At 31.1% G+C, this 10,579-nt stretch overlaps 1 protein-coding gene across 1 annotated transcript; it reads left to right on the top strand.

The window, feature by feature from the left end:
- The first annotated feature begins 2,971 nt into the window (after positions 1 to 2,971).
- On the top strand, positions 2,972 to 5,153 carry LOC131041619 (glucose and ribitol dehydrogenase). The gene is made up of 6 exons (XM_057974754.2): positions 2,972 to 3,276; positions 3,365 to 3,586; positions 3,663 to 3,817; positions 3,940 to 4,109; positions 4,505 to 4,693; positions 4,777 to 5,153. Exons 1-6 carry the CDS (start codon positions 3,154 to 3,156, stop codon positions 4,797 to 4,799), a joined length of 882 nt encoding a protein of 293 aa, XP_057830737.2. The 5' UTR covers positions 2,972 to 3,153; the 3' UTR covers positions 4,800 to 5,153.
- Positions 5,154 to 10,579: the final 5,426 nt, after the last annotated feature.

Raw genomic sequence — 10,579 nt, 5'->3', positions numbered from 1 at the left:
TCTCTTACATTCATAGACATGTCCCTTTCATGAGCTTCCCCATGTGTGCTCGCACACTTATCCCACACCTCACTTCTCCTTTTGATGCTTGTCACAAGGCTAAGCCTCCAAATCTAGGACCACACTCCCATTCAATCCTAACCCTCCAGTTGACATTAAATATTGGCCATTGATTTTACTTATGAAAAATCTATAAATTAAAGCATCTTCTCTCATTTTCATATCTCTTCATTTCATCACTCAATCATCTTCACAACACCGTCATGCTGCTAGATCAATGAGCAACCACATCCAACCAATCATCAACATATCAAGCTACTTATCATTTTGAGGTTTGCACATGTGTTTGTTTAAATAGGCTAAGTTTATATGCATATTCCACTTAATACATTTGCATGCATTTTGTTATAATAAGGCATGCTAAAAAATGAGTTATGACTTGAAATTGAATGAGTGAACAAGTTCTTAAGGTCAAACACAAGGATTCAATGAAACCCTACAAATTCAATCTATCAATGTATTACTTTAGGTGAACCTATGGTTTAGGTAAGACACTGATGTATATCAAGTTCTAAAATTGGGTTGAAATTATGATAATTCTATTTCTTCAAGTATAGAAATGCATAATCCACTTCACCTTGCACTCTAGTACCTAGAATTAGACAATATTCCTTGCGTAGTTCCACTATTCAGAGGTTAGTCAAGGTTAGAAAAAAAAAAATCAATGTAGAACGAGTACATGTTACAGAAATAATATCCATATTCAATAGTAATCATTAATGGTTTATAAACATACACACACCGAGTGAAACATTACAATTACAGGTTCCTACCACTAGTCCAAATTATAATGTGACTAAGAGGGTCTTAGAAGTAATTTCTGAGGAGGATGTGATTTAACCTCACAAAATTTTCATGATGTCTATTCAAAATTAGAATAATTATGTTTATTTCATGTGAATGAGACATGTTTTTGTAAGGTTGAAAGTTTGATATATAATCTTTAGCTAATATATATCCTAGCTTGCTAGAGATGTTTCTAAATCTAGAGTAAATTAATGCAATAAAGCAATAATAACTAATCCACTCTATAAAATCATGTATACTTATTGAATATGAAAATATAGCCAAATAATAAAAAGAAAAAAACATAATTTGGAAGAGAAGATGAAATGGTCATGATTGAAAGTGGATCTATGGTCAATAAGATGAGATCATTCAAATATGCTAGGTGTGGAAGGCAAGTTACTCTCCTCCTCTTTCCCTAATCAGGGCTCATTGATTGATTTAATGATTTTGATAAAGTTTAAATATAAAAAGTAATATAGATGGTGTGGCTATGATGATGCTAAGGATTTTGAGATTTGATGCATCAAGATACAATGTAATGGGTGTTGAAATTAACTAGTATAAAAGATAGGACTTTTTATGGGAAGATGCAAGAGTTGATGTGTAAAGTTGAATAATGATTGTGGATTGATCTCTAAGGATAAACATGTGTTGTGGGTTTGTCTTAATGATGAATAGATCTTATATGCTTATATTGATGTAATGACCTATAGGTGATGTTCTTTTATACTTAAGTGCACAGCTTGAAATTTTTGCTACTTTTTTTTAATAAGTCACAACATAAGCGGTATTTTTTAGCTTTTCCTTGGAGTTAAGAACTAGTCGAGTAGATTCGAACCTAAAACCTCCCATATAGGAGGCTTGAAACTAACCACTACGTTGTGGGGTCATCCCCCACAAAATATGCTCTTTTCACCCTTACAATATTAAGTGGAAATATATGAGCATTTGAATGTTTATCACTCACTCTTTAATTGACTATTGATTGATTTTTTTAATTTTATTTCAATCTCATTATCTACGTTTTCATAAAAGTTAAACTTCTATTAATCTTATCCATAAAGATTCAAATATCATGAAAATACGATTAAGCTAGATTCAACTCCTATATGATTTTAAATAACATTTTAATCAAAAGATAATTTCAACATATTCTTTATTATAATATTATAATCCACAAAATAAAAATAAAAATATTGTTATCTATATAACCTAATTATTTTTAAAAAACCTACTAATTAACATTTCATGTGATTAAAATTCTACAAATACCTTAGATCAAGATCATCCCTTCCCATACAAGTGAAAGGAAATAGTTTGAAAGGGAGCTTTTTTTCTTTTTCTTTTTTCAGAAAAGGGATAAAAAACTAGTAAGGAAGAAGAGCCGTTCTAAAGCGACAATGACAACAAGTCTAATAGAAAGTGAACAACCAATAGAGAAACAACTCTTGAAATGGAGTTCTTAATGCCTCGGCTTTATAATTTACCCATACACATTGGAAATATTCTTAAATATTTGTAATAAAGAGATATGGACATAAATAAAGAGATATGAGTTTCTATCCTTCTTCCTACACCTAATTGATCTGATGGTGGAGAACTTATCTCTACTATCATCCTGATGATGGATCATCCTGATGATGGATCACAGAGTGTGATCTGAAACGTTGATGCAAAAAAACTCACACAATCAAATCCACAAGCATATTCAGTTAGATGTCATAAATTCAAATCCTATAGAAATAAGATATTCTTTGTACACAGTTAAATTACTCCTACAATCATATTATTATAAGCCATATGTAATCTCAAAAACGAATTCCAAACATTTTGCCTTAAAAGTATAATCTCACTCTCCTTAATTAAATGAAGATCGAGACACTCCAAACATGATCATTATTTACAGACTTTTGTTCAAGTCTGCCATTTATCATAAGAAGCTCTTAAGCACCATGACTTCCACCTATTAGACGCTACTCAATAGCACAAAACGCCATTTGGCTCGACAGCCTACACTTGGAAACCAGCGCAGCCAGATGGTATCTGCATAGCTTAACATATGTCGATCAATACAATGGTGTGAGTAGTCCCCCGTGCATATAAAGATTTAAGCACCCCCATCAAAAGCCATACCGATGTTATGCATATTACAGTTTAGTCCTAGATATTCTTGCCTTAGATCTTCATTAAGTTGTTAATAACAGCAATTTTGCTTCAGCTGGATCTAAGAATAGTTTTCTAGCTACCCTCACATCTGCAACAAAATTATATTGGAGTCTAAGCAGAAAGTGATCTTCATCAACCATGTCTGATGGAAAAGGAAAGTTTCCTCCACAGAAGCAAAATGAGCAGCCAGGCAAAGAACATGTCATGGATCCCACACCAAGGGCTGCTAGACAATCCTATAAGCCTGCTGATAAACTGAGGGTGTTACCCATTTTATGTTCTGAGTTTTTTGTTTTCATGGTATGTTTTTGGTGTGTTTGTTGTGTGGGTAAATTGAATCTTATTGCAGGGAAAAGTAGCCTTGGTGACTGGAGGAGATTCTGGCATAGGAAGAGCAGTATGCTACCAATTTGCTATGGAGGGAGCAACTGTTGCATTTACTTATGTGCCAGTGAAAGAAGATAAGGATGCTTCAGATACAATAAACATGCTGAGAGAAGTTAAGACTGGTCATGCAAAAGAACCCATTAAAATCCCTGTTGATGTGGGGTTTGATGAGAATTGCAAGAAGGTGAATGTGGTACCATATTTGTTTTTGAGGCAAATAAATTGTAGTTTTTTATGATAATTGTTTGTGGGCATTGCAGGTTATAGATCAAGTAGTGAAAGCATTTGGGTGCATTGATATTCTGGTGAACAATGCAGCAGAGCAACATCCTGTGCCTAACATTGAAGATTTGCAGCCTGATCAGCTAGAGCGTGTGTTCAGAACAAATATATTTTCCATGTTCTATATGGTTCGGTATGAATATTATTCATGGGCCCATATATTTTAATTTACTTATTATGGTTGATGTGACTTTGTTCTTTATAGCCGTTGTTTTTATTTATTTAATATCTGATCTTGAATCTTGTGTGTTACAGCCATGCACTGAAGCATATGAAAGAGGGAAGCAGCATTATCAACTCCACCTCTGTGAATGCATACAAAGGCAATGCAACTCTTTTGGATTACACATCAACAAAGGGAGCCATAGTTGCATTTACCAGAGGGCTGTCTCTGCAACTTGTCAACAGGGGAATTCGAGTTAATGGTATCAACCACAAACCTCAGCAGCTTGGTCATACATTATTTGTAACACCCACAACACAATTATCTATGTTTTGATGGTGCCCCCCTGAAAACATTAATCCCAAAATCTTTGTTATAAATGTTTTTCACAGCCCCATCAAAACTGCCAATAGTTTAGTATGCTATAGCTTGTCTCTATATCTGACCACACTCAAAACATATGGTTTACTAGTATAACATATGTTTTGCAGTAACCTTATCAGGATTTAATTTTAATTTTATGTTTTTTTTTCCAATTTTTACAAAGTTGGCACAAGATAAGATAAAATGATAGTTTATTTTCATACAATTTCTGTATGATTCAAATTGAGTTTTCAAAGTAAGAGATGGATTGTGATTATATTATTAATCTTGCAGGAGTGGCACCAGGTCCAATTTGGACTCCTTTAATACCAGCCTCTGTAACTGATGAGAAGAGTACTGAGGGCTTTGGACAGCAGGTGCCAATGGGCAGAGCTGGACAGCCTGATGAAGTGGCTCCATCCTATGTTTTTCTTGCATCAGAAGATTCATCCTATTTCACTGGCCAAGTGCTTCATCCCAATGGTAATTTTTTTCACAGATTTCTATACCACTGGTCTCTTTTCCTCAATTCTTTTTTTATAACCATGATGCTCTTGTGGTTTCAGGTGGAGTTATTGTCAATGCATGAGTTGATACTGTGACCTAAAGAAGTATATCAGAAAAGCTTCATGCTATGGTATAATAGGTCAATCATTTTGTAATATTGTGAATGCATGGGATGAATTTCAGCTGAACATACATACTCTTATGTAAAGAGCTGTAATTTACATAAGAGCTGTAATTTTGTAACGAAGCACTTGTTTTCAATCTGCTATAAGGTTAGATACTCTTTAGTGACTTGATCATATATGTTTAAATGCATGAAAATGATGTATATGTAAATATAGCAGTCTCTTTATTTTGACATAAGAATGACACGCATGTAAAGATGGCAGTCTCCCTGATATCAACTATTTCCTTAATAAAAATTAGATTTTGATCATGATTTGTCCCATCTAAATCCCTATAAAATTCAATCTTCTAGGATAGGATAAAAGGAAAATGCGACAATATGATGAAATTTACAGTACTCCAGTCTCCACCATGTCAAATATTGTTTCATATTCACACAACAAAAAATTTCTCAAATGCTTTACAATACTCCAGTCTCCACCATCTCCACCATGTCAAATATTGTTTCATATTCACACAACAAAAAAATCTCTCAAATGTAATTCGACAATATGATGAAATTTACAGTTTCATTCACACAAATCCCTCTCAAATTCATGAAGGTTTTTACGTCTCAAATGCCTGTTGCATAGGCTCAAATATTTCTTTGATATTCTTAAAATTTAAGAGTAAATTTACAAGTGACAACTTTAGTTGATATTCTTGAGTTTACTTAATAGTTTTTTAAATTTGCACCCTACTTTTATCATTTGGAGATTTTGATACAGTCTTTGATTCATCCACTCAAAACAGTGAAAATAATTTGATTGGAACACTTTCTGGACAGCTTGCATAGATAATAATCAAAACAGTAAGTTTCAAACTAAGTCTGTTATACGTATATACAGAGGCTCCATGCATTTTGCTGGAATGATTAAACTTGTTCTTTTTAAGTCTGCTCTGCGTTTGGTACTGCTATGAAAATAAAGTTGTGTAAGCAAAAGTACAAATTAGGCGGCTTCTTTGATTTTACTAGGGCTATGATCCATTTAATGTAAACGTGCATTTTTAAAAATCAAAATTTTAAACTTTCCTACACACAGCATATGTAATTGACTTACGAAGACAATTAAATTGAATCTTTGTTTTCTTTACTAAGTGAGTTGTTTTCTGATTGACTGCAAGTTTAAAATTTTTCATTCTTTACTAAGTGATTTGTTTTCTGATTGACTGCAAGTTTAAAATTTTTCATTCTTTACTAAGTGATTTGTTTTCTGATTGACTGCAAGTTTAAAATTTTTCATTCTTTACTAAGTGATTTGTTTTCTGATTGACTGCAAGTTTAAAATTTTTCATTCTTTACTAAGTGATTTACTAAGTGATTTGTTTTCTGATTGACTGCAAGTTTAAAATTTTTCATTCTTTACTAAATCCACATTTCCTTTACTAAATCCACATGCGACTTGTTTTCTACAAAATTGTTTACTAACTAAATCCACACAAATAATTTCTTTCTTTACTAAATCCACATAAACTAGTTGTTTTTCTTTCTTTACTAAATCCACATAAACTAGTTGCACACAAATAATTTCTTTCTTTACTAAATCCACATAAACTAGTTGTTTTGACTTGTTTTGTTTACTAACTAAATCCACACAAATTACAAATTAGCAATTATACCTCTACACTTACACAAATTATTACACTTACTTACACTAACAAAATTATTAATTATACCTTATTGACAAATTATTACACTTACACAAATTATTAATTATACCTTATATACACTTACTTACACTAACAAAATTATTAATTATACCTTATATACACTTACTTACACTAACAAAATTATTAATTATACCTTATTGACAAATTATTACACTTACACAAATTATTAATTATACCTTATACATCCTTGACTAAATCCCTAAATCCACACACCACCATAATTTTCCACCATACTTTTTTTTAATTTTTTTTTAAGAGTTTTTCTTTACTAAAACCTCCTAAAGTAGCACCATATTTTAACCATATTTTTATTATTAATTATACCTTATTGACAAATTATTACACTTACACAAATTATTAATTATACCTTATACATCCTTGACTAAATCCCTAAATCCACACACCACCATAATTTTCCACCATAATTTTTTTAATTTTTTTTTTTTTAGAGTTTTTCTTTACTAAAACCTCCTAAAAGTAGCACCATATTTTAACCATATTTTTAGAGCCCCAATCTAGCAATTATACCTCTTTGATCTAACCAACGTCACCATATTTCCTTATTTCCTTATTTCCTTTTGAGAAGATTAAATACCATATTTTTAGAGTACAATACTTCTTATTTCCTTAGAAGATTAAATATCATATTTTTTAGAGTTGTTTTCTTTAATATATATATATATATATATATATATATATATATATATATATATATATATATATATATATATATATATATATATATATATATATATATAAATCTACATATAACTAAATCTACATCCACTGGATTTTTTAGAGTACAATACTTCTTATTTCCTTAGAAGATTAAATATCATATTTTTTAGAGTTGTTTTCTTTAATAAATCCACACAATACTTCTTTTGAAGAAACCATATATATATATATATATATATATAATTTAACTAAATCTACATCCACACAAATTAGCAATTATACCTCTTTGACGAAACCATATTTTTTCTTTACTAAATTAACAATTGTACCTCTGAGACAATTAAATACCTAATACTTCTTTTCTTTACTGAGTGAGTTGTTTTTCAATTAAATGCCCACCATATTTCTTTCTAAGACAATTAAATACCCTAATACCCTTTGAGTAGTTTTCTTTTTTTACCGAGTGAGTTGTTTTTCAATTAAATGCCCTTTGAGTAGTTTTCTTTTCTAAGTTATTTTATAGACTAGTAAATATAAAAAACAAAATCTACATAAATTAGCAATTATAGGTATTATTATACCTGTTGTTGAGTAGTTTTCTTTTCTTTACTGAGTGAGTTGTTTTCCAATTAAATGCCCTTTGAGTAGTTTTCTTTTCTAGGTTATTTTATAGACTAGTAAATATAAAAAACAAAATCTACATAAATTAGCAATTATAGGTATTATTATACCTGTTGTTTTTAATACATGTTGTTTTTCAATTAAATACCCTTTGGGTAGTTTTCTTTTGTTTTCTTTTCTAAGTTTTTTTTATAGACTAGTAAATATAAAAAACAAAATCTACATAAATTAGCAATTATAGGTATTATTATACCTCTTTGACCTCTTAATATGGTTGTTTTTCAATTGTGTTCAAATAGTAGGTGTTTTCACATGTGCCTAGAGGGATAAAAGAGTTGTTTTCTTGACTAAATCCACACAAATTAGCAATTAAACCTCTTTGATGTAATCGTATTTTTTCTTTACTAAATCCACACAAATTAGAAATTATAGCTCTTTGACCTAATCATATTTCCTTCTAAGACAATTACATACCTTTTTTCTTTACTAAGTGAGTTGTTCAAATTTTTTCTTTATTAAATCCACACAAATTAGAAATTATAGCTCTTTGACCTAATCATATTTTCTTCGAAGACAATTAAATACCTTTTTTCTTTACTAAGTGAGTTGTTTTCTGATTGACTACCAAGTTTAAAATCCACACAAATTAGCAGTTATAGGTATTATTATACCTCTTTGACCTCTTGATGTAACACCCCGTTAGGGAACCCCAAAATAATTACAACTAATACACCCAAACACATCAAATTTTTTTAAGGAAACATAATACATCAACCATCTTTTAACTCAATACAACACTAAGTAAATTTATTACATTACATAAATGAATCATTAACAATGTTTAGCGGAAGATACCTTTATTACATTGCATTATTCCAAATCACATAAACATCTTTAATAGGATGCGTTGACTTAACTTAATCAAATACTTGATCTTAATCATTAATCATTTAACTTAATCAAATACTTGATCTTAATCATTAATCATTTAATTCATCATATAAAGGCCTGTGCTAAGTTTATTTTAAAGAACCAAATGAAAGATTCATATGATAACCTTCATTAAGAATAAAAATATTCATATAATCTATTAAGAATAAAAATATTCATATAATCTACATGAGTACATTCACTTACAAGTTATTCATTAATACAAATATATCTATCATTTGATAGTCCTATTACAATCCTTCCCATTTGGAGTATCCACTTACAAATATCCTTTCAATTACAAGTATACATATACAATTACATATTCTTTTACATCATTTCTGGAAGATACATAACAAATACATTACAATCGTAAAATAAGCTGAAGTATACATATACAATTACATATTCTTTTACATCATTTCTGGAAGATACATAACAAATACATTACAATAATAAAATAAGCTGAACCTGAATGTGAAAATATTGGAATACAAGGTAAGATCCATCCAACTACACACAGACAAGAAATCCAAAACCTCAATGGATGGTAAACACTACCACCAGACCATGTGGAACCTAAAGGTCCACCCCCCGTGTTGTATTCATTAATACAAATATATCTATCATTTGATAGTCCTATTACAATCCTTCCCATTTGGAGTATCCACTTACAAATATCCTTTCAATTACAAATATACATATACAATTACATATTCTTTTACATCATTTCTGGAAGATACATAACAAATACATTACAATCGTAAAATAAGCTGACCCTGAATGTGAAAATATTGGAATACAAGGTAAGATCCATCCAACTACACACAAACAAGAAATCCAAAACCTCAATGGATGGTAAACACTACCACCAGACCATGTGGAACCTAAAGGTCCACCCCTTGTGTTGAAGATAGACACAAGGCCCCAAACAACAAGCAAAAATGCTAGGGATAAAAGAACTGAGCATACACCACAACCAAGATACACAATACACCACTACACATGATACAAAAGAAAGGATAACAACCAAAGGACTTCCAGAGGCTTCCACATAAAAGCTGGCACGATAGGATACTAGGATACATGAAAGAGAGTGTCATTGCACAACCTCAACATGGGTTATCCCGCCATCCTCTCCTAACCTTAGCCACCATTTGAGGGCTCATGCAAAATTGTACAATCCTTTCATGAAGACAAGGTATTTCACAATCATGCCAGATCAAACATCTCTCCAGACAGATAGGCCTTCCCAATCTAATCCTTTGTCTATGCGAGCACACAAGGTCATGAGTGGGGCACAAAACATGATCTTAGTAGTGTGTAAACCCAACCCAAATTTTTATTAAAATGTTATCACTTATTAATCTACTCTCTTATGGGTTATCCTGGCGGCCACTTAGGGCCTCGATCCCCATAGAGAGCCACTCCCCCTTAATGTGCCTCAATAACCTATCCTTTATGGCTCAAAATAAGCATCATAAAATATATGACATACAAATAAAAACATGAAGGATCCATGTACATGAATAGATTACACAATCTGCAAATAGAACTTCCAAACAAAGACCAATCATAAGGTCAAGTCCTGAAACTGAATCATAACCTCAAAATCACTGTTCCTTTTCACAAGCTAGTTCAAGAAATGGCATATGAATATCAATCCATCTAAATTAAGTTCAATCAAATGTGAAAATCCAAAATTGATAGGGTATACAGTCACCTATACCCTATGGAACTGAACGAGAGTCCAAATTGAGCCAAAATTGTAAATTAGAACAACCCTAGAAGACCTGT

The sequence above is a fragment of the Cryptomeria japonica genome, chromosome 8 (genome assembly GCF_030272615.1).
Source record: "Cryptomeria japonica chromosome 8, Sugi_1.0, whole genome shotgun sequence".
NCBI lineage: Eukaryota > Viridiplantae > Streptophyta > Pinopsida > Cupressales > Cupressaceae > Cryptomeria > Cryptomeria japonica.
Note: the sequence above shows the minus strand (reverse complement) of the source record. Positions and strands in the feature narration are given on the sequence as shown.

Excerpts from the sequence above, each read along its gene's own strand:
- LOC131041619 (XM_057974754.2), top strand. The coding sequence starts at position 3,154 with ATGTCTGATGGAAAAGGAAAGTTTCCTCCACAGAAGCAAAATGAGCAG. Across the intron at positions 3,818-3,939 it reads TCCATGTTCTATATGGTTCG|CCATGCACTGAAGCATATGA; the intron begins GTATGAATATTA and ends TGTGTGTTACAG. Across the intron at positions 4,694-4,776 it reads CCAAGTGCTTCATCCCAATG|GTGGAGTTATTGTCAATGCA; the intron begins GTAATTTTTTTC and ends TTGTGGTTTCAG.